The sequence below is a fragment of the Asterias amurensis genome, chromosome 12 (assembly GCF_032118995.1).
Source record: "Asterias amurensis chromosome 12, ASM3211899v1".
In the NCBI taxonomy this organism is placed as follows: Eukaryota; Metazoa; Echinodermata; class Asteroidea; order Forcipulatida; family Asteriidae; genus Asterias; species Asterias amurensis.
The window spans coordinates 3,122,750-3,150,565 of record NC_092659.1 but is presented as its reverse complement, the minus strand read 5'-3'; the positions used below and the strand labels follow the sequence as shown (position 1 = coordinate 3,150,565).

The 27,816-nt window shown below is 39.0% G+C and overlaps 1 protein-coding gene across 1 annotated transcript; it reads right to left on the bottom strand.

Annotated features, from left to right (window-relative positions):
* Positions 1–28: 28 nt before the first annotated feature.
* On the bottom strand, positions 29–27,816 carry LOC139944828 (protein timeless-like). The gene is made up of 24 exons (XM_071941951.1): positions 27,278–27,816; positions 26,111–26,219; positions 23,140–23,234; positions 22,740–22,801; positions 21,828–22,008; positions 21,117–21,238; positions 20,682–20,742; positions 18,576–18,629; positions 17,108–17,944; positions 16,839–16,987; positions 15,627–15,696; positions 15,336–15,436; positions 14,716–14,835; positions 13,688–13,794; positions 12,121–12,316; positions 11,376–11,580; positions 10,680–10,786; positions 10,245–10,308; positions 9,724–9,865; positions 8,740–8,802; positions 8,239–8,286; positions 7,297–7,497; positions 5,538–5,682; positions 29–4,476 (listed from the first exon to the last, which is right to left on the bottom strand). Exons 2-24 carry the CDS (start codon positions 26,208–26,210, stop codon positions 4,389–4,391), a joined length of 3,318 nt encoding a protein of 1,105 aa, XP_071798052.1. The 5' UTR covers positions 26,211–26,219; positions 27,278–27,816; the 3' UTR covers positions 29–4,388.

Here is a 27,816-nt window from a genome sequence, read left to right as displayed (position 1 = left end):
GTTCTTGCCCGAGCTCTGTGAAAAAAAATCACAGGCATATCACTCGGATGGGATTCGAACCCACAACCTTCGCATCTAGAGCAGTGTCTTACTAACTAGACCACCGAGATTGCTGGATAGTTACAACTGCACAACTGACACGCAAGTTCTTGCACACAAAAAGTTTTGTGAAATCGTGGGGTCGTTGTAAACCAAAGTTTGCCTCTACATTTAGCATTGTGTTTACCCTGTATTGAAAGTAAAATATTTGTAGTAACAATAAACAAGGTAATATATTTGGTTTGCAGTAGCACCATGGGTGTGTCTACTTGCCAGGTAGAGTTTGCTCTTTAGAGAACTGTCTTGCTTTATTTACTACTACCTCGGGGAAGATTTATTAGAGACTTCTCGGTTCTGAAAAGAACTGTCTGGGCTGAAGGTAGAAAATTGGCTGGGACTACTGTTTTAGCTTATAGAGGATCGTTATTAACTTCACTACCACGGAGAAAGTTCTTAAAGGCAGTGGACACTATTGGTAATTGCTCAAAATAAATATTAGCATAAAACCTTACTTGGTAACGAGTAATGGGTAGAGGTTGATAGTATAAAACATCGTGAGAAACGGCTCCCTCTGAAGTAACTTAGTTTTCGAGAAAGAAGTAATTTTCCACGAATTTGATTTCGAGACCTCAGATTTAGAACTTGAGGTCTCGAAATCAAGCATCTAAAAGCACTTAACTTCGTGTGACAGGTGTTTTTTTCTTTCATTGTTAACTTGCAATTTCGATGACCGATTGAGCTTTCAGAGGTTTGTTATTTTATGCATATGTTGAGACACAGCATATGAGAAGACTGGTCTTAGACAACTAACAATAGTGTCCAGTGTCTTTAAATAAGGTTCTATATCCTATAAAATAGATAAAGGCGCTTTGTCGTCTCCCAAACCTCAGTATTGTGACATGATTTTGGGACATGAATGTATTTGTTTTTCTTGAAATGACTTCTTTGCTGTAACTATTTAATCAATGGAAAAAAAAATAATTCAGAAAAAATATATTGGAAGACATGTAAGCAATACTATAAATGAATAGAGATTGACAACCAGTAATTTTGTAAACGCACAGACCGAATAAATATTCATACCATTAAATACTTTAATGCACAAAATTATAAAGAAATCTTGTCGCCTTTACTTTTTCAGAAAATATCCAATTATATTGTTGAGACAATATTCAAATAACTTGAAACATTACATGTTGGTTACAAAATCACAAAAGTTAGGGTCGTCTATCTCTTAAAAATGAATCTTGTAGTTACAAGGCAGTTATCTTGGAGTAAAAACTGCTCGTCGAATTTTTACTTCAGACAATGTATAAATAAAAATTATAATAATTAACCATTCTTACGTGTATATAGACAATGTGACCTATGTTTACATTCAAACCGCCCTCTGTTGACAAAACACTGTATACGTCATGTTTTGCTGGGCAAAAAGACGCGTAGTCATGGTAAAATTGCATACACTTTCTAGCTGGCTGCCAAAACACGAAGGTTTTGCCCAGCGGTATGCGCGCCAATCATGTTATGGTTTTCGGGTGACGTCAGAGGTCACATCGTCTATAGCGCAATCCCCCGTGAGGTCCCTATGCGCTGTCAGTGTTTTCTTAAAATGTATATATAGAGATGTGGTTGTGTTGAAGTACGAGACCTATTCATTTAAACAAAGCATCACGTAATGGTTTACAATGTGCTGTGGCACAACGTGCGGCCAACCAAACCAGGAACGCTGGGGCGAACCCCAACTCTTTACAATAAGTGCACTGGCTTTTGTTAATGTGCATTCCTAACATATGGGACCTATGGCTTTACATCCCATCCGGAAATTGAAGCTGTGGTTAATTGTCTTGCTTTAGGACACAAGTGTCATGACTGGGACTCAAACCCACACTCTGCTGATCATAAACATCACAGATCAAGTTCGGTGCTCTTATCCGCTCGGCCACGTCACTCCACAAAATTTCTCAAAATGTATATCAATTTACACTTGCCATAAGGGTAAAGGATTGAGACTCTAGGTGGCGGCAGACTTGCCAGGTAAAACAGTGCCCTCACTGAGGTCAAAGGGAGATGTCTCAAATCTAGACTGGGTCCTTGTCTTTATCTGCAAGGATAAAGACAGGAACACGCCGCAAGATCCAGTGATTCCATTGGATACAAGGATAACATTGGATACATGCAGTTGACATGAGCTTTCCATGCCCAAACAGAGCATGCAGTACTGCCACCTGTCGTCACGTGTGTATCTATGTAAAATAAAGGAAGGTCAAAGCACAACTACACGCCGGTTTTTGAAGCCGGTATCTGGCGTTATTCACAAGCAATGAAGAATGACGTCAGACGTTCAGGCTATCTCAAATCCTGCTCTAGTCAATTTGTCTTTGTTCAACCCCCAAGTTATATAATGAGAATGCTTGGAAATACATCAACAATTGAAAATTTAATTGGTATGTCTGGCGCCCCTAGCGCTCCAAATTCTGCTATTTGGTTTTTTGGTTCCAGTTTCATATTTGTTCACACCATGACTTTGGACAAACAAAATTCATACATATGTCATAATCTTTGAAATCAAACCATTTGGGTTTCTAGACAACATTAATAGCAAACAAACAGATCATTACAGAAAAATAACATAAAAATGGCAAGTTCTCACCAACAAAAGTAAAACTTGTTACAGTGCAGTTACAGACTTCCAAAGTAGTTTAACTGATATACAATACTATACTGTAATACTGGTAAATGAGGTTCGTGTTTCGAACCCAAGAATAACGTAGATGTTACATAGTATTTTAGTTACGTTTCACTCCTAAACCAGGAGCTTCTTCAGACTGGTGATCATGTCCAATACTGGACTGCCTTTTATACCCGTTCTTGGTGGACATACATGTAGAGGGTGTTGTAGGCGTGGTTTGGAAGTCATAAATGTTCTGGAGTACTCTTGGGTTTGGAAAACGAACCTTGAGTATCAACAATCCAGATGAACTTATTTAAATGAATGTAAAGTAATACTTCAATAATACGTTTGCTGGAGTTTTGTCCACGGTTTTTCAACCAGAGCTTTGTTACTGTAGACCTTTTATAGCAACGTCACATCCCAAGTGTTTGTAGACAAAAGTTCTAAAACTATGGGGAGCTATAAACACAATACAAAAAAAAACAGATAGCCACAGCTTGTAATGATGCTACACAAATATTAAAAAAAGTGTTGATTTTGTTGGAATCAAATTAACCAATTGTGGGATGTGATTTTTTTTTTTTTTTTTCATTTTAAGTGTAATCAAACTTGATCAAACTTGAATAGATCTTTCTATTGCATCGTCACAGCCCGAGTTTTTCCCAACCAAGGTTGGGAAACTATGGGAAACCTTCCATGCTAGGCAAACACATTTTTAAAAGAACATGGCTTTTAACTGGTTACCGTTTCCCCCTTTTTATATTAACAAGACTTTTCTTTTTCTCTTGAAGACGATCAGGGCATACTGATTGAAACATCGAGTCGTTTCTACCACAGTTCATATTGGTTGCACCTCTTCATTAAAATGCAAAGATAGTGGTGAAAAGTTACAATCACAAATCCGAAATATTTAAAACCTTAAGCCCTTTTACTACTTCAATTAAATAAGTAAATACTTCATTTTCTTTTGAATGTTTAAATGCAGTGGACTCTATTGGCACTTACTCAAAATAATTATAAGCATAAAACCTCACTTGGTAACGAGTAATGGGGAGAGGTTGATAGTATAAAACATTGAGAGAAACGGCTCCCTCTAAAGTGATGTAGTTTTCGAGAAAGAAGTAATTTTCCACGAATTTGATTTCCAGACCTCAAGTTTAGAATTTGAGGTCACAAAATCAAGTCTGAAAGCACACAACTTCGTGTGACAAGGGTGTTTTTTTCTTTCATGGTTGTCTCGCAACTGCGACGACCAATCGAGCTCAAATTTTCACAGGTTTGTTGTTATATGCATATGTTGAGATACACCACGTGAGAAGACTGGTCTTTGACAATTACCAATAGTGTCCACTGTCTTTAACTCTGTGCTCAACTCATCCAAGTGTTGTATACTATACACCAGAGTTGTGTACTGAGAGAGTTGCGACATGGAAGGGACCTATTTTGTTTGGTCACGTGGTTGCTGGACGCCATGTTTTCTCCAAATGCAGCACAACCAAATGGGCAGACTAGTCTGGCACCCCATGTTCGCCCATGCATTTCTTGGTGAACAAACTGGCTTCTTATCGCAAATTGTCGTAACTCTCCCAGTATCAACTCTGCTATACACTAAACTACAGCGCCCTCAAGTGGTCTCGGTGGGTTAGGTTTGGTAAAACAGACGTCAACAATCCCCCATCTAGCTTTTCCCTTCTTTGTCTGCGTTCAGTTGCTGGATCACACTTAGCCACATGTTCCTCGGAAGTGTAGAGATGCGGTTCATTGGCCTGTTGGTAAACATAAACAAGAACATTATTATAACGGATGTGAGGCATTCCATGGTGTGGTATCAATGCATGTTTGGTTTGCGGTAACACCATGTGTGTATCTACTTCTCAGGTAGACTACATTCCTTTGAGAACTTGTCTTGCTTTATATTCTACTACCGCAGAGTAGATTTTTCGGAAATTGGGAGCCTTATCAGTAGTAATATAATCTGTCCTGCTAATAACTGCTACCTAGGTGAAAGGTATGGAATCTGTGACGTCATGCACCTCGGGCCAGCCCCAAGTGACCCGTTCCACAAGCAGGGCACTAGGGGCTGACCAGGGTGAGCCCCGGGGAAGCTAGTCGAACGCAACCACAAAATGCCCGCACTCAGGCAAAGAAGCGCCCTCACTGAGGCCAAAGGAGGCAAACCATTGGAAGAGGGGTCTATCCTCGACTCTGATTGGTTAATAATGATTGTCGGTTTTTTTCTGAGTTGCCTGGCTTGACTGGATGGTGGGTAATGCGTATCCCTCCTGTGGATAGTGTGTTTTGTCTCGTTATTGTCTGGAACCAAAAGGTCAGCCACTTTGAAAGTGACTTTCTGTCGCTATTGGCTTTCCCTGCCAGGGTTCTTGTCTTTTGTTTTGTTTCAAGTGGTTTGTGTACCATCCCCACAGGAGGTAGTTTCCTACAGTACATGTATCTTCCCGCAACCAGGCCGGGTTCCTCAGTACTTTGCTTAGTACTTTTTTGTATTCTTCTTAAAACTATTAAATCGCTTGTTCTAATAAATCTTCGATCTGCAAGTTTATAATGTGATTTTTCATGTTTGCTTGCAAATAACTAGTCTTGGTGCAAGACGTTTCTCGTTTTCCTTTCACGCACAGCGCGGCCAACTTGCCAACAGCGCCCGCATCGACTCACCTGACTTAGTTCACCCCTCGCGGGGCGGTGGGTGGACGAAGTCAGGTGAGTCGGTGCCGGCGCTGTTGGTTAATTGGCCGCGCTGTGCGTGAAAGGAAAACGAGAAACGTCTTGCAACAAGACTAGCAAATAAAATGAAAAGTTGAAAGCTCACCTTGAAGTGGATGGTTTCTCTTCGGGTTGTTCTTCCACTTCGTCATCCTCGGGCCAGCTGGGATCATTTGTCATTCCTGGCGTCTGGACCTCCAGGTACTCACTCATCAGCTCACCCTCTGGCGTCATTGCGAATTTCAGTTTATCTACATGGGGGGGGGGGTACAAACATAAATAAGTCAACATTCTGAAAGGTCGACAAAAAAAAATAAAGTAAGCGCTCATTTGGTTGTCTTCACACAGGCATGATATTTGGTCCTTGGGAAAAAAAGGAGGAAACTTTTTGATTGAGTACAAGGGTCGACTTACATGTACATAATGGTGTAGGCTCAAATAGACTTTTCAGTTATTATTAATACAACATTTTCAGATTTTTTCCCAAGGGTAAAAAAAAAATAGGAAAACAGTAGAAATGTGGCCAGTCACATGGTAAATCTTAATAGTTTAGTCTTGGCATTTGACGACCATCCAAAAAGCCGTAATTGCAGCAGTGAAAATCACAAACTTACTATTAATTTCCAAATTCATGAGGTGCCAAATCTGGCGGTTATTTCTCACAGCACTGTTCAATAAAGTAAGGCAGGTAAGCGATGGGACAGCCTTTCATGATACTCTCTCTCTCTAGTCGACCGAGGTCGGAATCAAGTTGAGATTTGCCCATTCTTGTCTATCCCTTATTAGGTTGGGAGGATCAGTTGGAAACGCCCTGATGTCCCTAGCAACTACATCCAGATAGATGAGCTTCTGTCTTCCCCTTTTCCATATTTTGATAACCAGTTGATAAGCTGAGAGAAAAATTCTTTGATGTGTCTGTATGAATGCCCTGCGTGTCTCAGATGATGCTGTTGTATTTTAGTGGATAGTTTTGGTTCATTGCCAAACAGTTTGGTATGTGTCATATTATGTTGACTCCAGTGTACATCGAAGCCCTTCTGCGGAAGTTTTGTGTCTTCCCCTTTTCCATGTTTTGATAACCAGTTGATAAGCTGAGAGACAGGTTCTTTGATGTTTCTGTGCGAGTGCCCCGCTAGTCTCAGACGATGCTGTTGTATTTTAGTTGATAGTTTTGGTTTGTTGCCAAACAGTTTGGTATTTATCAGATTATGTTGACTCCAGTGAACATTGAAGCACTTCTGCGCAAGTTTTGTGTCTTCCCCTTTTCCATGTTTTGATAACTAGTTGATAAGCTGAGAGAAAGGTTCTTTGATGTGTCTGAATGAATGCCCTTCGTAGCTCAGACAATGCTGTTGTATTTTAGTTGATAGTTTTGGTTCATTGCCATACAGTTTGGTATGTGTCATATTATGTTGACTCCAGCGTACCTTGAAGCACTTCTGCGAAAGCACCCATCCAGATTCTCTTTTAGTTCCCTTGTTACTGTCTTTTTTGTTAAGTGTGATTCCCAGTCACTCTGCATCCGAGGTTGATTTCCTCGTTATGTAGTCCAGTACAATAATAAACGAGATTGGGGCAAGTGTGTCTCCACAAATCATGGGTCAATACGTAGTCCAGCACAATAATGAACAAGATTGGGGCAAGTGTGTCTCCACAAATCATGGTTTCTTTGTGCCAGTGGTACTCTCAAACGAAAATGATTCTGGAATTTCCGAGAAAATATTCCCGTCAGTGAACAAATTTACCTTTTTTTATTATTAAAGAACGCGAGTTGCTGGATGACAGCATAGGGGGATAAAGGGTAGTCTTAACTGCCCTTTCTATTCCATTTTTACTGCCCTTTATTTAAAAGAGTGCAGACTTACCGCATTGGATCTCGCCAAGCATGGAGGCAGCGCTGAAGCACATCTCAGCCGTCCAGAAGGCTGGGATGGACGGGAACAGGTGTTGGGAATCCTTAGAACTATGCAGACCAAGATGCTGCAAGACTTCTTGGAAGTGGGGGTCGTTGTTCGCCATCTCGTCGGCCTGGGTGTAGGTGAACAGCGGCACGGACTTCATTTGGACTGCGGAGAGAGATTTGGAGAGATTAGTCAACTATGTACTGACGGGAAAAGATTAGCTGGATTGACGATAAAGATTAGTTGATTACCGATAGGAAGATTAGCTGATTGCCAGGAAAAAATTGTTGATGCAGGAGAAAGATAGAGGTTACTCTAAGCTGCTTTGGATAGGGTGCGTTCGATTAGCTTCCCTTGGTCTATCCCGTGGTGCTCACTTGGGTGAGCCCCTGACAAGAGCTAAACGATCGATCACCCACCGTTCTCGTAGTGACATCATCCACCTGGGGTCTGCCCCCAAGTGACCCACTCCACAAGCAGGGCACTAGGGGCTGACCCGAGTGACGTCAAAGCTATTCAAACGCACCGGGGTCGACCCAGGGAAGCCAAACGAACGTACCCATAGACAATGTGACAAAGTGGAGTGGTAAACGTCTAGCGGTGACTGAAAGAAAATTATTTTTGTAGAGGTTTTTTTTCTAGTGTAACTATAATTAAAAAATTTTTAATGGATGCTGCTGGGCAAAATTAGTGTTCTCACTGAAAGGTTTTCCCAGGGTAAACAATAAATAAATAATGCACCCCATTGCAATTTGAGGATGAGGCGGCCACAGACGCAAGTCTATGCCATAAGATAAATAAGAAAGATTAGCTGATTGACGGAAAGGATTAGCTGATTATTGACCCCGATGAACTTCATAAATGGCTCGTTCCAGTTTATTTGATTATTTGTCAGTGAACACTTACTGTGATTCAGCCAAACCAGTGGTTCAACAACTTCTGTCTTCGGGCAAGCTGGAAAAAGCAAAGAAAACATGAGTTAATATGTAACCAATATAAATGTTAATCTTCTACAACTATGCGGCAGTTATTCTGCTTTTTATCAAGTTTGTTTTGAATCATATAAATATGGTGAAAGAAACCGTCCCAACCAACCCCCCCTTCAAAATCCAACTCCATGTTTTGTTTGATTCTGTTTAACTGAGGACTGCACTAGTTAACTAATCATGCTTTACATGGCATCCGGAAAACCACCATCCATCAGTCTGGGGGTTGAGTTCAATAAATGGTGTTGGACCGAGGACTTTTGGAGGAGGGGGCCACAAAATAAAACATCCCCAAAAAACCCAGAAGTTTGTTGTTTTTTTGGTGAGGGAAAAGAACACCAGAATTCCAGTTAAGAACAGAGAAATCACATCCGTGGCTAAAACACAGTAGTGGGTGGGGGTAGGGGAGGGGGGAACTTACCAAGCTTGGCATAGCATGTCTCTAGAAGCAAACTCTGCAAGGCACGAATCTGAGGTTTGTATCCTGCAAACAGAAAGCAACATCAGTTTTTTGTTTATAGAACAACTGGCATTGGGGATTACGTGTGAACAAAATGAAGACTTCAAATGTAAATCAAACTGTCTGACAATTAAAAGTAACATTATACCTTTAGATTTTGGATTCGTTCGATCAATTTAATCATATATAAATGTAAATATACATGTACAATAAAACTAACCTGTGAAAGTTTCATTTTAAAAATTGTTTTGAAACATTGTGAAAAGTTATGACCATGCAGGAAGAATAATCCGCAACTGAAATATACAATTTGAGAAACGCTTCTGACAGCAATGCTTCTCCGATTTTCAATTTCTTTTGAATTAAAACTGATATTTTTTTCCATAACCATATAACTCTGAAAATGGCTTCTTAGGCCAAGTAAAAAAAGAAACATGTTTAGCGTCCCCGCCCGCTTCCTTTTTGGAGGCCGCCTCCTTCTTTTTTTGTTTCTTCTTTTTTTTTTTTAAATGAAAAAGGTTATTTTAAACGATCTTAGCTAAAACAATTTGAATGTCTTGTCTGAATGTCTTGACCAAAACGTTTCATTTATGTATTGTGTGTTTGAGCAGTAGAAAAAAACAATGGATATTCGACATTTTAAAAAGAATAGCCATCTTGAAATAAAAAATAAAAAGCCCCTTCTCCTTCCTTATTTTGAGAAACCCGGACGCTAAACATGTTTCTTTTTTTACTCGGCCTTACTTGCAACTCTCTCACATTAGGCATGATATTTGGTTCTTGGGGGAAAAAAAGTAACATTTTCTAAAAGTACAAGGGCTACATGTCCACATAAAGTAGGCTTCAGTAACGTTTTCAAGCTATTAAATTACAATTTTTCAGGAAAAATATGCCTGCTAAATACACAGTTCTGGTCAACTCTTGACACAAGAACGAAATGTTTACCTTTGATAGTGAGTGACTTGATACATGTCTGCAGGTTACTCTTTACGTGGTGTTTCTCAGCAGACTCGTCTTCGCTGCTACTGCTCTGTATCGTGTGGATGAATACACCATCTCGCAATCTCTTTGATAATGGTGGTTTCATCTGTAGGCGGAAAAACACCCCAGAAGTTATGAAAAATTCAACGCAAACTTCAAAGGTTCTTTTTTTTTTCCTTTCTTTATTTTAGCCTTCGAGAAATATTCTGGTAGGGACAAAACACCAGGGCCCAATTTCATAGAGCTGCAAAGCACAAAAATTTGCTTAGCATGAAATTTCTTCTTTGATAAAAACAGGATTACCAACCAAATTTCCATGTGATTTTCAGGATAAGCAAACAACAGCTGAATACCAGTAACTAGAAATAATGCAACAAATGGAAACATTGTTGGTAATCATTGGGATTGTATATCCAAAATTATTTTTTTTTACACAAAGAGGAAGGAATAGATGTCTTTATCATTACAAAGGAATGGCTACTCACCGCTAGGCATGAAAACTCATCCTCCGACACACATGTATCCTCTGATGTTAACTCTACATACATTCTGTGAACAGGAACATAAATATTGAACTGTTTATAACCGGCAAATATGATATTAAAAAAATATATATCTACATTGACTCTCGCTATAAAATAGCTCTTTAACAGGAACAGGACAGCAAAACAAGGGGGAAAAAACAGAAATGAGATTTGTTTGAATCTTTGAAAGTCAGACAATACCCCATTCATACGTTTTTTTACGTAGAAGAAGTACAGTTGTCTTTAATTTGCCAAATTGCTTGATTTTGACGGTGAGTTTTTCCCGACTTGATACGATTTATGGATCAGGGTGATCGGCATGATCTTCGTAAGGTCGTAGAGCTGTGTGAACGGGGTATAAGCTGCGGCTTCTACGCATGAAGGAAATAGTCGTACCTTTTTCTGCTGGACGTCGTCATGGTTTGATTGAGGAAGATGTCCGGGTTGTTTCGACTGCTCTCTGTAAACCGACCCACGATGTAATCGATCAGATTCCAAGAACTCTGTAAAATAATAAAATAAATCACAAGATTGGTTAAATGATTTTTGGGGGTTGAACAAAGAATTGACTAGAGTGGGATTCGAACCAACGACCTCCGGATTAACGTGCCGGCGCTCTACCAACTGAGCTATCTAGCCCTATATTGGCGGTGTCCCTATTTTGTCAATATCTTTGTTCAGATTGGTTAAATTCAAGGAAAGTTTAAAAAAAAAAAAAAATTTTTTAATATCTGAACATAATCAGAATTGTTTCAAAGAGTTACAAGTGATAGTGAGTGGCTGATGGGTGTCGTGGCCGAGTGGATACGAACACCATGCTCTATAGTGTTTCTGTTCAGCAGAGTGTGGGTTTGAGTCTCAGTCGTGACACTTGTGTCCCTGAGCAAGGGGTAAATGGGTACATGTGAGGGCAGAGATGGTTGCACAGGCTTTATACTCCCCAAGGAGCTGAGATGGTTTAAGGAATGAATTTAATGGCCCAATGACCAGGGGTAATGATGTTGGAAGCATTTTGAGATGCCCTTCGGCTTCGAGGTCTGTAAAGCGCGATTTAAAAAAAAGATTATTATCATTATTAATTATTATTATTACCTGTGAGATGCAGTCTTTTGGACCTTGCTCCCAGAGGTCAGCGAAGGTGTCTAGGATCGGCAGCTGGTAAACCAGCTTGGGGTTGTTCAGATCGACCGCCGTGTGGTACATCAGAGTAAAGACGGCCTCGTTCTCTTCCCTAGTGTTGCTGTTAAACTTCTGCAGCAGCTCGTTGTACGTCAGGAGAACCTGGCGACTTGCGAGCCTTATAGTGAGACAAGAAATTATCGATAATAATGTAAATCATGACATCTGAGCCGTAGAGTTATATATAAGAACTAGAGGGTGCACTGGCCTATATACGCACCCCGGCATGCGCGCAGGCGGCCATTTTCTAAGTTGACAAAACCGGCATAGCATTTGTGCCGCCGTTTTGTAAGTTAACAAAACAGCATCGCGTCAGCGTTCAATGAACACAAATTCCAACGTGTACTTCATATTCAACGCACGTGCAGAATGTCGCGCGTGTCTCCTTGCGGTGCCGTCGCGTTTGTGCAAGAAGCATCACCGATGCGCCCTCTAGTTCTAAATATATAACTCTATGATCTGAGCCTAACAAGCTCCGCAGAGGAAACAATTTTAAGACACTGGACACTATTAGTAATTACTCAAAATAATTTTTGTGGTTCTGAAAGCAAAAGTGTTTCTATTGAAAGAAATTTTCTAAACATTTGGCGAATATTTGAATGTCTTTGAATAAGGACTCAAAAAGCATTCCCTCAATTCTAACTCCCTCAGCACTTACCGTCTGACATGCTCTTCACAATTGATGTGATTGATCCCTGGAATGGCATAGGCGTCCTGGCTGGAAATGATACGCAGCAACTCGTCGTTACTGACGACTAGCGCCCTCAAGTACTGGATGGACTCATTCTTGGGGCGGAATTTGCGCAGGAGCAGCACATAGAGTTTTCGGATTCCAACGAGCTGGCACAGGCATTCTGAAAAACGGGATCAGGGGGGAAGGTTTAACATCTCAAAAACTGAGTAATGCGAGTAACGAGTAATGGTAACATTGTAACAAAGTAACAGGGTAATGAGTCACAGTAACATAACTGTGAGTAACTTGGTAATGTAACAAAGTAACTGAGTAATGGTAACATATCTGTATGTAACATGGTAATGTAACAAGTAATGAGTCACTGTAACATAACTGTGAGTAACTTGGTAATGTAACAAAGTAACTGAGTAATGGTAACATATCTGTATGTAACATGGTAATGTAACAAGTAATGAGTCACTGTAACATAACTGTGAGTAACATGGTAATGTAACAAAGTAACTGAGTAATGGTAACATATCTGTATGTAACATGGTAATGTAACAAGTAATGAGTCACTGTAACATAACTGTGAGTAACATGGTAATGTAACAAGTAATGAGTCACTGTAACATAACTGTGAGTAACTTGGTAATGTAACAAAGTAACTGAGTAATGGTAACATATCTGTATGTAACATGGTAATGTAACAAGTAATGAGTCACTGTAACATAACTGTGAGTAACTTGGTAATGTAACAAAGTAACTGAGTAATGGTAACATATCTGTATGTAACATGGTAATGTAACAAGTAATGAGTCACTGTAACATAACTGTGAGTAACTTGGTAATGTAACAAAGTAACTGAGTAATGGTAACATATCTGTATGTAACATGGTAATGTAACAAGTAATGAGTCACTGTAACATAACTGTGAGTAACATGGTAATGTAACAAGTAATGAGTCACTGTAACATAACTGTGAGTAACATGGTAATGTAACAAAGTAACTGAGTAATGGTAACATATCTGTATGTAACATGGTAATGTAACAAGTAATGAGTCACTGTAACATAACTGTGAGTAACATGGTAATGTAACAAAGTAGGAGTAATTGTAATATAACTGAATGTAACATGGTAATGAGTAACTGTAACTGTGAGTAACATGGTAATGTTACTAAATAACTGAGTACCGCTAACATACCTGTGTGTAACATGGTAATGTAACAAAGAAGCTGAGAAATGGGTAACAAATGTAACTGTGAGTAACATGAGCTTCATTGGCTCTTACCCTTGTTTGCATATAAAAAAAAAATATGAGGAAAAAAACAAAACAAGATTGTGTGTAAGTTGAGATTATGTGACAGAATTATAAGTATGATAATCAGTTTAATGTGCGTGAATGGACGTTGAGTTATTACGACTAATGAAGTTGTAAGTAATCAGTTTACATGAGTGACTACAAGTAACACCTTAAAATTCTTTCGTAAGACAAAAAAATCAGTTTCGGGAAAACATTACTGCAAAGGTTCCATGACAGAACTACTTACTGATAAAAATGTGCAGATGCTCTTTTTCATCAGGCTGTAAATCCTGCTCACTGAACCGACGCGCCGTCGTCAGAATCTGTCTTAGACTGGCGACCAGTAGGTACAATCTGTAATAAATGACACGACAATATCAGTGCCAGGCAACTTGAATTGATAATATTAATTGGTCACATAGTAGGAGGGTTGAGGGTCTACAGACTTTCTGTGTAGACACACAATTTAGAGCCAGACATGACCTGCATCTTTCTTCCCCTGAAATTCACTTCATGTCCGCCAATAAATTCTTCGAGAAAAATTTCAGATCTAAGAAAATATTAATGTATACTCAGTTTGCAGTAACACAATGTGTACAGATCTACTTTACTGTGTAGAATTTTTTTTGAGAACTTGTTGTGTTATTATTCCTTTCGAAGTTGGGAATTTGGTAGACTGCTTATAAACTACACGTACTACCTGGGGGAGGTAGGAAATTAGCTTTAGTGGATCAAGGGGACTTCTCGTTTTTGATTTCACTGCCACAGAGTGAGTTCTTAAAAAGACAGTGGACACTATTGGTAATTGTCAAAGACCAGTCTTCTCACTTGGTGTATCTCGACATATGCACAAAAACACAAACCTGTGAAAATTTTAACTCAATTTGGTTGTCGAAGTTGCGAGATAATAATGGAAGAAAAAACACCCTTGTCACACGAAGTTGTGTGCTTTCAGATGCTTGATTTCGAGACCTCAAAATCTTATTCTGAGGCCTCGAAATCAAATTGGTGGAAAATTACTTCTTTCTCGAAAACTACGTTACTTCAGAGGGAGCTGTTTCTCACAATGTTTTATACTATCGACCTCTCCCCATTACTCATTACCAAGTAAGTTTTTATGCTAACAATTATTTTGAGTAATTACCATTGGTGTCCACTGCCTTTAGTTGGTCCCTTACCAAAATCCTTACAAGACAAATGCTTGGATATCATACAAAGTATGAATTATGATAAACATTTTTTTTATTGAGAATTGATTAAGAATGGTAGACCAACCTTCTGAAGAGGATATTTGACTTGCTGTCGCTGGCATTGTTGGTTGCCATGGTAAAGCTCTCCCAGGTGTTCAGGGTGATGTAGATGAGGTATGTTACGACCATCGAGGACAGATTATGCCTGGAGATCAAAAACAGGGAGAAGGGCGAAGGAGTAACATTAATTAAGAAAAATGTCCAGTTTTTATATAGAGCCGGAATCCGCCTCAAGATGCTCTACAGTTAGAAGGATGTAAAACAAGAAGCAAATAAACATGCTGATAAATTTAAAACAACTGCAGATAGACAAAATTTTCACAAACCCCTTGAAAACATGAAACTACTAAAACTTGAAGGAGTACATTTTGGATCATTGATTACGGAGCTGTAATTTTACACTTGACGGATTTATTTTTGCCTAATGCCTTTGGTTTTAACAGAGATGCCAACATTTGCGTCTTGCAATCAGGGAGGTTTTTGCACAACCAACAACCAGGGAGATTTGTAGAACTACATTCATCAAACGGGAGATTGTAAAAGTTGTTTATCGGCAAATGGAATGATTGGTATATTTTCCAGGGAACTTTCTGTAAGAGTTAGGGAGGGTTGGTATGCTGTTGTAATTGTGTAGAGTTTATTCACCTGACGTCGTTGTAGCTGATACATGGTAGAGTGGAGAACGGCAGGAAGTAGGACATACACCAAAGGACGTAACAGTCGTTCAAATGCTGCAGCATGTTATCCTGTTGTTGGAGAAGATTTTCAGAAACCATTCCAGATTTAATAAGTCATTATGTCGAACAGATGTTGAATTTGCACGGAGGATAAAGAACATTAATTTTGGTTTTAATCTTATACACTGATGTGTGTAAGCACTGTACACTCTGTACTTTCCCACTAGTTCTGTGAAAAAATTTATAAGATTTGTCTCACCTGGCACAAAATAATACATCGGTTCAGTCCGTGTTGACAGAAACGAATAGCAAACTTGCAGAGCAGATTCCTGAAAAAAGAAAATGTGTCATTATATACACTGCAGAATACATTCTTAAAGGCTACAGAACCAACCAAGTTTTGCAGTCTACAGACTGGAAAGAAGATTTTCCAGCTTGACTTCTTTATGAGTTATCTTACATAATGTGCTAGGGAACTAGTTTCAGTCGAATATGAGAAAACATTCTGCTACATTGAAGTGTCTTCCTTGGCAGCAGAATATAATCTGCATTTGGTGGAGTCTGCAGAGTATTTTACCTATGGCTGCAGAATGCAGTTTGTGTGACTTGTAGCATGCAACACACATTGACTGTTACATCATGTACAATCAGGTTAAAGGCAGTGGACACTATTGGTAATTACTCAAAATAATTATTAGCATAAAACCTTTCTTGGTGACGAGTAATGGGGAGAGGTTGATGGTACAAAACATTGTGAGAAACGGCTCCCTCTGAAGTGCCATAGTTTTCGAGAAAGAAGTCATTTTCCACAAATTTGATTTCAAGACCTCAGATTTAGAATTTGAGGTCTCAAAATCAACCATCTAAACGCACACAACTTCGTGTGACAATGGTGTTTTTTCTTTCATTATTATCTCGCAAGTTCGATGACCGATTGAGCTCAAATTTTCACAGGTTTGTTAATTTATGCATATGTTGAGATACACCAACTGTGAAGGCTAGTCTTTGACAATTACTAATAGTGTCAACTGCCTTTAAGTCTGCAGACACTTGTATGCATGGTCCTCCAGAACTACAACATGTGTTGTGCTGATGTTCAGAACCACAGGGAACTCAATGCTTTCTGCTCTACAGCCAGGCTTCTGATGGATGATACCCAAGCCTACATCCGTATGGACTGCTAAGGGGGTAACCCTGTTTAAGCCCACACCTTGGAGTGGCCTTCAGGCCTTGTGTGTCTGGCGACTTCCATTTCACAAAACTCTTCCGAACTTAAGACTAATCTTAGGAATTAGGACGAGTCCCAAACATGCACTGTAGCATGCAGACCTTAAGATTAACCCTAAGTTAAGACGAGTTACTTGAGATAAGACGAGTCCTAACTCTTTGAGAAATCGACCCCTTGACAAAACAAACATTCTACACTCTGCAGAGCACATTCTACAGCTCAATTGTATATCAAAAGGCTTACTTTAGGGCTTCCTTCTGACGAGTGACCTCTGACACTACGGTAGAGCTAGTGAATGATCCAGTCTCCGATGATCCACTAGAGGAAGACCCATTCTCAGATGATCCGCTGAAAGTTGAGCCATTGCCAGACGCCCTACTATAGCTATCATCCTGCAAAAGAAAAAAAGCACAACCAAGATTTTATTTTAAAAAGGTTTCAAGTGACAACCAAAATTAGGTAAGATAGGTGAATGCAAAGTAACAACAAATCTCAGTCAAGATTACAATTACCTCTTCAAACATTTGGCTTGCAGGACTTCCTTTCGGACTCGGAGAGGTTCTGCAAGGGTTTTCCGACGTCTCTCCATCCCTCGTCAAGTCAGGCGCATCTCCCACGGTCCTTTCCAACGGCGCCTCTGTGCATCGTGGGGACCCGATATTACAGGAGACAGTCCAAGGGGTACCTTGGAGGGATATTCCAGCTGGAGAACCCCCAGGAGAATCTTGATACCCGGAAGGCTCAGATAAAAGCGAGGAAACTGAACAGGGTGACGTGGAAGCTTCTGGTGAGAGGGAAGCACCTGGCGACAGTGATCCATCTTCTGGTGGCGATACGTCTTGAGGTGGTGACGCATCAGATGTTAATGAAGATTCTGAAGGCGTTGAGATGTCTGAAGATGATGACATATCTTGCTTCGGAGAAACACTCCGGGATGGTGAATCGCCAGAGGACTGCGAGGTATATGACGATGAGTCGCAGCCACTGCTCGAGGACTTCTCATCGACAGCAGACTGTGTCAGATAAATGTTTCCCTTTAAGTCCTGCTCCGATTTGGACGACGAACTTCCACCTGCCATGGAGCTTCTCTCAAAATCGGAGAGGACGTTGCAGCCAGAGTCGCATCCGCTGTCACTCGCGACTTGGGCTCCCGCTATCGGTGGAAGCAGGAAGAGAGAGCTACGCCGGAGCCCAGAAGGACCCTTCTCCCATATGGACGTCCAGGGAGATGGTTTGTCCCCGACCTCAACGTCCTGTTTTTCTTCAGGAGTTTGTTTCGGGTCGTCGGTTGTGAACAGTGTTCCTTTCTCGTAGAGTTTGACCGCCTGTTTGACCAAGTCTTGAGACGTCTGTTGTAGATGGAGAGGAATGAATTATATTAAGTATAAACAAAAATTCACAAAACTTCTTAAATGGTCTTATAACAGTTTAATCACAAATTTTCTTTCCCATTCATATATTTTGTTACACCAAGCTGAGCTGGTTATTAAGAGGCAACCATTTATGCTGTGTCCTTCAGAAGGGACGTAAAACCGTGGGTCCCATGTGTTGTGTAATGCATGTATAACAACCCAGTTCACCTATCGTGAAGTGAAGGGGTCACCCCGGCAATCCTGGTTTGATTGGCTGCAGATTGTGCCACAACAATTACATGTTGCTATGTAAAGGAATCGGTCTTTTTATTTCCAAAACGTACTTCAAAAATACCTTACAGGTACATGTAAATCCTCAATGTCAAAAGTGCCTGAATGGTGGATATTAGCACTACAAAAGAAGCCACTTTTAATTAATATTATTAGGTTGTTGATCATAATCGTCTGCACATTGTGCCAAACCACCTTGTAAACCATTGCAAGAATTCTGAGATCGGGAAAAAAACTCAAAAGGCCTGAAGTATCATTGTACAATCCATTCTGGAAATTTCTGTCAAGTTATGCATTTATCATTTTTTTGTTCATTTCTTTTTACACACTATTTTACCTGATCCCTTAACATCAGTCGAATAACCTGCACCATCGGAGCAATCCATGTTTCCTGTGAGAAACAAAAAACAACTTTTTTTTAAACCCTAAAAATCCCTTAACCTTGAAAAAGCATAGACCTCATGTGCCTGCCGTCGATTTCACTAAGAGTTAGGACTCGTCTTATCTCGAGTTAGGACGAGTTACTCGTCCTAACTTAGGATTAATCTTGAGGTCTGCATGCTACAGTGCAGGGTTGGGACTCGCCCTAAGTCCTAAGATTAGTCTTAAGTTAGGAAGAGTTTTGTGAAATCGACGGCTGATTTCACAGAGAGCTAAGATTGATCTTGGTGGCATAACAGAGTCTCTGTTATATGGTTAAGGAACTTAAAAACTTATCCTACATGTAAGTCCTATAATCCGAAGTTTTAACAGTTTGGTGAAATCAACAGCTGGCACACTGTTGTCAATCAGAAAGTGTTCCAAATAGACAATGGAAATAGAAAATGATTTATTGTTATTATATAACAATAAAGTAAATATATAAAACCCTATTTACCACATAATTATCTTAACATTTGTAATTTTACTACGCATACCTGCAAAACATATAAGTGTATATACAGGTATACGTGCGCTACGTTTTTATTACCAAGACTTTGAGTCACAACATGGAAACTGATATGCCTTAGAACACCTGTGATTCTGACGCACCTTACATTACATTACATGACCAAACTGATAAGAATACTTGGGTAACAAAAGGTCAATCAAGTGTATGGATGTCAAGAATTAGGTAAACCTAACACTTCTCATCGAGGTTCTCATTCAAGTGTTTGTTTATTTTTGCTGTCCTTACTTTTGATTTTGATTTACTGTTGTCAAACACTCTTCTGTGATTTTTATGTTTTTTGTGCTTTTCTGAGTCTTTTGCTCTGTTACTTTATTTTAGGGGTCTTGTGTCATTTGTGCAATTTAATGTTTTTAGGGTTGTATAGTCAAATTATATTTGACTTTTTTTTTTTTTGTATTAACTGTCAAATTGTAAATTTAAGACAGCAATTCAGTTTTTTTACTGCCAGTGTCGTTTTTTTTTTAAATTGTTGAATAAAATAAACCATTAATAATAATAAAAATGTGCATGCTAGCGTATCATGCCAATTACCTGCCGATAGGCGAATAACAAAATTAAAAGCAATTATTATTATCAATTTTGATGCTGGTCTTGGGAAAATAAAATTGGTCCTGTAAACATTTCAAGCACTGCAGAGATGTAGGTTTCCCTGCAAATGTAAGCCCTGATATCAAAGCCTGTCTAAATTAAAATTGCTTTTTTTCCCCACACACTGACTTGCAAACTAGATTTTGTCGGATATCCCTCTCACTTATTAAAACTCTGAATGAATACATGTACAATGTACACATGTGCACATATGGAAAATACGGAACTTGATTAGTTCAACTTTAAAGAGGATTTTACCAAAGGTCTGTTGGGAAATCAAAACGGTAGAATCGAAAATGAGATGCACTATGAATAAGCAGCAATAGCATCTCTTGTATCTAGCCCAAATCCGAAGAAATTATCACTGCACTTCAATCAACATCATTACTACCCCTGGCCGCTGGGCAATTTATTTCATTCCTTAAACCACATCAGCTCCCTTGGGAGTGTAGATGTACAGCCTTTGCTGGCAAATATGAAGCACTACGCTATTTCAACCACAAGAACCATAATATTCGCCCCCCATATAGACGATGTGACCTATGTTTACATTCAAACTGCCCTCTGTTGACAAAACACTGTATACGTCATGTTTCGCCGGGCACTGAGTTGCGCAGTCACAGTAAGATTGCGTACACTTTCTAGCTGGCTGCCAAAACACAAAGGTTTTGCCCGGCGGTATGCGCGCGAATCATGTTATGGTTTTTGTGTGACGTCAGAGGTCACATCGTCTATACAAATGGATGAAAAGCAATTATAAATAAGCGTCTTGCTCAGGGATATAAGTGTCGATTGATCTCAAACTTCTACAGGTTTGTCTGTTTATGTATAGCAACTATTTTGTTATCAAAAAACAATTCTGTAATGTTCCTTTAAACTATAAAGATAAGTTAAAAAACTCACGGCTTCGTCTCTGTCGAGCATACTGTGAATAACGTATCCAATCTTGTTATCCAGCATGTGCCTACAAAAATAGAGAAAAACAACAACAAAATAAGATGGAGTAATTTTTTTTTTTAACTGGTTCAAGTACTCGAAGAAAACAAAAAGTCTTTTTTTTTGTAAGCAGTGCCGTCAATTGCCTCTAAAGTTGTCTGTGAAAACTGCCTCCTTACACACAGGAGTCCCTCTGACCTAACTTAAGATTAATATTAGGACTTAGGACGAGTCCCAACCCTGCACTGTAGCATGCAGACCTTAAGACTAATCCTAAGTTTACTCGTCCTAACTCGAGATAAGACAAGTCCTAACTCTTTGTGAAATTGACCCCTGGTCTGTGACAAATACCAAAGGTGTTACGTACTTCAATAAACACAAAACTAAAACACATAAACCTACCTGACTATTATACAATTGCTTTCCTCTCCTGCGTTTTCCTCGATATGAAGAATATTGCGTATTAACACCAAGCAGTCGTTCATTAAGACCATGGAGTCTTTGTCCATTCGATACGTCCCATGCTGAAAACAACAATACCAGAATACATTATAAAAAATTTCAATAAAATGATACCAGAATACGCTTTATACGTGGAAGTGTCATGGCCGAGCGGTTAAGAGCACCGAATTCAAACTCTGGTGTTTCTGATCAGCAGATTGTGGGTTTGAATCCCCAGCCGTGACACTTGTGTCCTTAAGCAAGACACTTAGCCATTGCTTCGTCCTTCGGATGGGACGTTAAGCCATTGGTCCCATGTGTTATGTAACACATGTAAAAGAACCCAGTGCACTTATCGAAAAGAGAAGGGGTTCGCCCCGGTGTTCCTGGTCCGATCGGCAGCAAATTGCGCCACAGCATCTTGTTAAGCATTACATGGTGCTATCAGAATTAGGTCTTATATCTTCAAAACTTAGTCCAACAACTGGCTGGAAATACCGTATGTTACAGCGCCAGGAGCGTCACTGGACCCAAACTTATTTTAAGGTATAACATGCTTTCTACTATCATTATCTTCAAAAGGTGTAAGTTTAATGTAAATCTGTGGACATTGTGTTTTGTGTCACATAAAGTACCCAAATCCTTTAGGACAGACAGAGGAGGACAACTTACGTGTTCCAGTTGGGTGCTCATCTGCTCGATGATGGCCCGTACAGGCTTCTCTTGGATGAAATGTTTCTTGATAGTGAGGAGCATGGCCTGGAGTGTGTGACGTTGCTGCCAGTCTGTCTTGGTCATGTTGGGATGCACAGGTAGTATTAGCTCCAGGGGCATGGAGAGGTTCACTAACAATCTGTTAAGATAATAATAATAATAATGGGTGTCGTGTCCAAGCAGATAAAGGCCGGTTTATAGTTGGGCGCGCGATGGTTGCCCGTTGGAAATCTTGACGCGCGACACAGTTTATAGTCATCGCTGAGGCCTAAAACTGTGTCTTTTTAAGATCGCGCATCAAGATTTAAATCGCCTGACCTAAGCTTGGGCGATATCACGATATTATCGAATATCGCAATACTAACTTGGAAACGATTTCGATATCGGATCGAATTGGTTTTTATCGAAATATCGATATACCGCGATCGATTAAATATCGCAATATCGGGATGTATTTTCTAGCCGACACATCATGCACCCCATACATGTAGGTTTGGAGTAAATCCAGAAGAATAGGTCATTAGAACACCTCTCTTATGCTATGAATGTATCTTCTACAACTTTCACTGGGAGTTTGAAGACTGATGATGTCAAATTTAATTAATCGCGATTATATTGAATATCGCGATATATTGTCGGCGATATATCGTGAATAAAATAAATCGATATCGCCCAAGCTTAGCCTGACCAATGCGCGATTCACTACAACTCAGCCTGAAGTGCACCTAACTCAAGCTCTGCTGTTTCTGTTCAGCAGAGTGTGGGTTCGAATCCCGGTCGTGACACTCGTGTCCCTGAGAAAGACACTTTACTATAAATTTGCTTCGATCCACCCAGGGGTAAATGGGTTCTTTTAAGTGTTTGACTTACTTGAGGACTGATCGAAAGACTTCAAGATCATCTTCTGCAGCTGAGAGAATGTGTAATAAATCCTAATAAGAAAGGAAAAGAGGAACAAAAGTTAGTTTTAAAACAAATCGATCACCCATGTTTAAATCCATGTCTGTGGGGTTTTTCAACTGTATTTGTTTGTTTCAGGCAATCGCACAACATCTGTAAACAGCATTATCCATAGGCCCACAACTTATATATAAAATAACAAACCTGTGAAAATTTAGGCTCAATCGGTCATCGGAGTCGGGAGAAAAAAACCCAGGAAAACCCACCCTTGTTTCTGTACATTTCGCCGTGTCATGACATGTGTTTAAACTAAATCCGTTACTCTCGAAGAGAACGGTGAAATCAGCTTACTTATTGAGAGACCACTCACCGATTCAAGGACCGTGGAGCTGCCAATGTTGAGCCGAACTGGTCTTGTCACCTTGTTCTCATGTTTGAGACTTTCCAGCATCTCCTCAAGTACATCTGTAAAAACAACATGGGAGGAGAACGGGATAAATCAGGGCCCAAATTCATAAAGCATACAATAAAGCATTTCATAAATCTTTATGAAATGCTTTATTGTATGCTTGAATAAAACATGACCAGAGCCCTATTCCAAAGAGCTGCTTTATAAAGCATCATGTACAATATGTACACATACAAAGTAGCTAAGCACAACAAAATTACGCTTACCAGAATAAAGTTAAATCAGCTTAAAAAATACCATTTTACATTTACAAAATGTAACTGGTATCCAGCTTAGCTGCGCTTAGTAGAAAAATGTAAGCAATATTTTCTGCTGTTAGAGCAGCTCATTTGACACACAAAGTTGCTAAGCACAACAAAATTACGCTTACCAGAAAAAGTTATCAGCTGAAAAAACATTTTACTTAGTATTACCAAATGTAGCTGGTATCCAGCTTTCTTGTGCTTACATGTAGCAGGAAAATGTTAGGCAATATTTTTCTGCTTTAAGAGCAGCTCTTTGACATTTAACCTAAATGGCAGATCAAATCCAAAATGGACTTAACATTGCATTCCTCCAAAAACAAAACGGAGCATCTCTTTTAAGCTCTTTGAGGTGTTCTAAAGTATAAAGATAAACAAAATTGCATGACTTTTTTTTTGGGGGGGGGAGGGCCTTTATTTCTTGTTATTGCTATACTATGTCTTATTATCGTCAAAAACTATTTTGTGTGTTTTTTCTCTTTTTTCACACTTTTAAAATTTATGCATGTTTTATTGTTAATTTTGGTGGATATTTGTCTAGTAAATTCTTGTTTTACCTAAATGTGCACATGTGTTAAAATTAATAAATTTGATACGTTGTTATCATGTACTGGCACCAATGTGATAATCAAATAAACAAACCAGAACAAAAATAAAACGCTAATGATCATTGACCACTGTTACCTAAGCGTTGATTAAGCTTTCGTAACTAAAAGGTTGTTCACCCTTCACTTTGTGCACGTACAATTGTATACATAACCATTGCACAATCTAGGACACTTTATGTTAATTTCAGCTTTCATAACTTGAAATCTTATTGGGTATGTTTATATACATTACGTATGATGTGCACTGTGTATGTACTGTGTGTGTGTGGTGATGTTGTGTAACAGGGATTTCAGTATCCACAAAATATCAAAATATAAATTAATTTCAGTTTTCATAACTTGAAATCTTACTGAGTAATGCTTACATGATGATGTGCACTGTGTATGTACTATGTGTGTGTGGTGAAGTTGTGTATAACAGTAATTTCAGTATCAACAAAATATCAAAATATCAAGTAATTTCAGTTTTCAGGCCTATAACTTGAAATCTTACTGGGTACGTATGCTTATGATGTGCACTGGGCACTGTGTGTGTGGCAAAGTTGTGTAACAGTAATTTCAGTATCCACAAAATATCCAGTAATTTAAGTAATTTCAGCTTTTATTTTTATAACTTGAAATCTTACTGGGTAATGCTTACGATGTGCAATGTGCGCTGTGTGTGTGTGGTGAAGTTGTGTAACAGTAATTTCGGTATCCACAAAATTTCGGTATCCAAAAAATATAATAACAATAATAATAACCCGTTTTTATATAGCGCTTTTCACACCCGGAGGGCGTCCCAAAGCGCTTCACATTATTACCCCTGGTCACTGGGCCTTAAATCACTCCTTAAACCATCTCAGCTCCCCGGTGGGGAGTATGCAGCTTGTGCAACATTAATATGCTCTACTTGGCTAAATCAATCACAAGAACCATCTCTGCCCTCACAGGTTAAGCCATATTGCTTAGGAAGTTTTTTCCGAACACTTGAGTTCAAAACCATGCCTCATGAAAAAAACCTCTTTTATTTAAAATACAGCTTCCCTTTTCCAGCGATTTTTTTTTTTTGTGGGTGTCAATTTATTTCTCTTTCTTTGCTCTCTCATCAAATCAAGAGACAACGTGTTTCGAGTTCACGTGCACAATGTTTTAAATAAATTCATCATCGTACTGTAGATCTTCCATTCGAGCAAAATAAATTAATCAGTATGCAGTCGCAGGAAGTTACAATCAGCGACGTGTTAAGCCACTTAAAGGTTGACATGGTGGACACAATCTAACGAGTCAAACTTTTGTGATCTTTTTAAAAAAAAAAAAAAAAAAGAGTGCAGTGTGTACCCCAAAGCTAAATTATATTATTGGTAGGAGGCATATTAAATGCTACAAAACTTTTTAATCATATGTTAAGTGCCCAGGTTGATGTGAAATCAATACAAGTTTGTCAAACTAATTTTAATCTTTAAAGGCAATGGACACTATTGTTGGTTGGTAATTACTCATTACAATTGTTAAAACATCTTGACCACCAAGAAAGTCTGAATTCAGATAAAAGTCTGAACTATCCCACCGTCTGCAGCAGCATCCTATCAGTGGAAACAGTTGGTAATTACTCAAAATAATTATTAGCATAAAACGTTACTTGGTAACAAGTATTGGGGAGAGGTTGGTACCGCTAGTATAAAACATTGTGAGAACCCACTCCCTCTGTCAGAATGAAGAAACGTAGTCTTTGAGAAAGAAGTAATATTCAACGAATTTTACTTTGAGACCTCAGATTAGATTATGAGGTCTCCAAATCAAGCATCTGAAAGCACACAACTTCGAATGACCCTTGCTCTAAACGGTATGACAAGGGTCTTTTTTTCTTTCATTATTATCTCGCAACTTGGACGACCAAATTTTCACAGGTTTGTTATTAAAAAAGCATTTAATGTTGAGATACACCAAGTGAGAAGACTGGTCTTTGACAATTACCAAAGGTGTCCACTGTCTTTAAGAAGTTGAATAGATGTAGATCCCCGAAAGGAGCATTAAATTTACCTTCACAGTATTCTGACAAGATGTACTGATCGCCGTCCATGTATCCCAGCGTAGACGCGATGGATTTAAGGCCTCCCGAGGCCATTATAAGCATCTCCATCTTTACAAGCTGAAACAGGATTGAGAAAGAGAAATTCTATAAGCCATAAATACACTTTCGGAAGGAACAGAAAAAAAAAAAGTTCGCAGATTTACAAATAACTTGGTAATGGTAAAAGACTTCTCTTGAAATATTATTTCATGAAATGCTTTAATTTTTGTGAAAACATTAAAACAATTATCAATTCTCGACTACGAGAATTACGGTTTTAAAGTAAACACATGTCATGACACGGCGAAACGTGCGAAAACAAGGTAGGGTTTTCCCATAATTTTCTTCCGATGACCGATTCGATTGAGCCTAAATTTTCACAGGTTTGTTATTTTATATATAAGTTGTGGTACACAAAGTGTGGGCCTTTGGACAACACTGTTTACCGAAAGTGTCCAATGGCTTTAAGGCCGGGTCACACTGTACATGCTGTAGCCTAACGTAAACGATAGAGATCACAACGCAGAGAGAACGCATTCTAATGTTTTCATTGTCAAAGGATAATGTTTTCATTGTCAACTTATATGTATAAAATAAATGGCAATCGCGATTCAGAAACGCAATGCATTGTGGGAAGGAATATGGGGCAGTTTCTATGCAGTTTCTACAACTCGCGCATGCAACGCCTGTACCTTTGTGTGGGTTCAACAGCGCCCTCTCTTGATATTTTGCTATTCGCGATAAACCTTATGGAAATACAAATTCACAAAATATTTACATGCAGAATTATTTTAGTCATGGAAAAAAAATCAGATTATAAAATCATAAAAATTGTGGAATTTAATATCTGACTGCCTAAAAAAGTAAAAGTTGTCAAAAAAGAGTAAAGCAATTGTAAGTTAAAACTATTGTAAGATAAGATTGGAAAAATGATTTATAAATTATAAATATAATTAGTAACCATAATTTAAAATCATATTCTCAACGACAAAAAAATAATCATATTTTATATTGTGACAGTTTTCAACCATTTTACCATGGAGGTAGAAATTGTTCAACATGAACTATGCACTAGAGAAATGAAATTAATTTTCAATCAAAGTTTTGACAATAATATTGACAATATCTGAACTCACTTTTGTGATGAAACGCCTTGACCAACAAAAAGAGAACTGCGATTTCAATGTGTTCGGACTTCAGTTAAAAAAATCTCCTATCTTTCCATGGTCTCTGGTTGTGTGAATGGCAGTTGTTGTCTAGCAAAAAAAAGGTAGTCTCAGCTGTTTGCCGGTGCTCCGTCCGTGAATGTCGGCCCGTCGCTCTGTTGTAGTTGCGGTAAAAACCGAAGCCAAAGTCTTGACTCTATCTTTGACACTGACAGTGACAGCAGTTGTTGCCGGTCATGCCGGTAGCAAAACAAAATCCACGACCCATTGTTGTCCGCCGACTTCAGGTAACTCCAACAGTCGTCAGTCAGACAACAAGGCCAATTACTTATAAACACGAAGCCTATTCTTGAAAAGGTTGCTGAAACGATAAGCTGTCCTGACTGCTTCCGTGCGTCGACTATGAGTTTAAATTAGGTATGGTTTTATATCACAGCAAAAGCACTTGTTTCAAGCTGGAAAAAACCATAACAACACAAATCCAATGCGTGCGTAAAAAAACGTCTTGC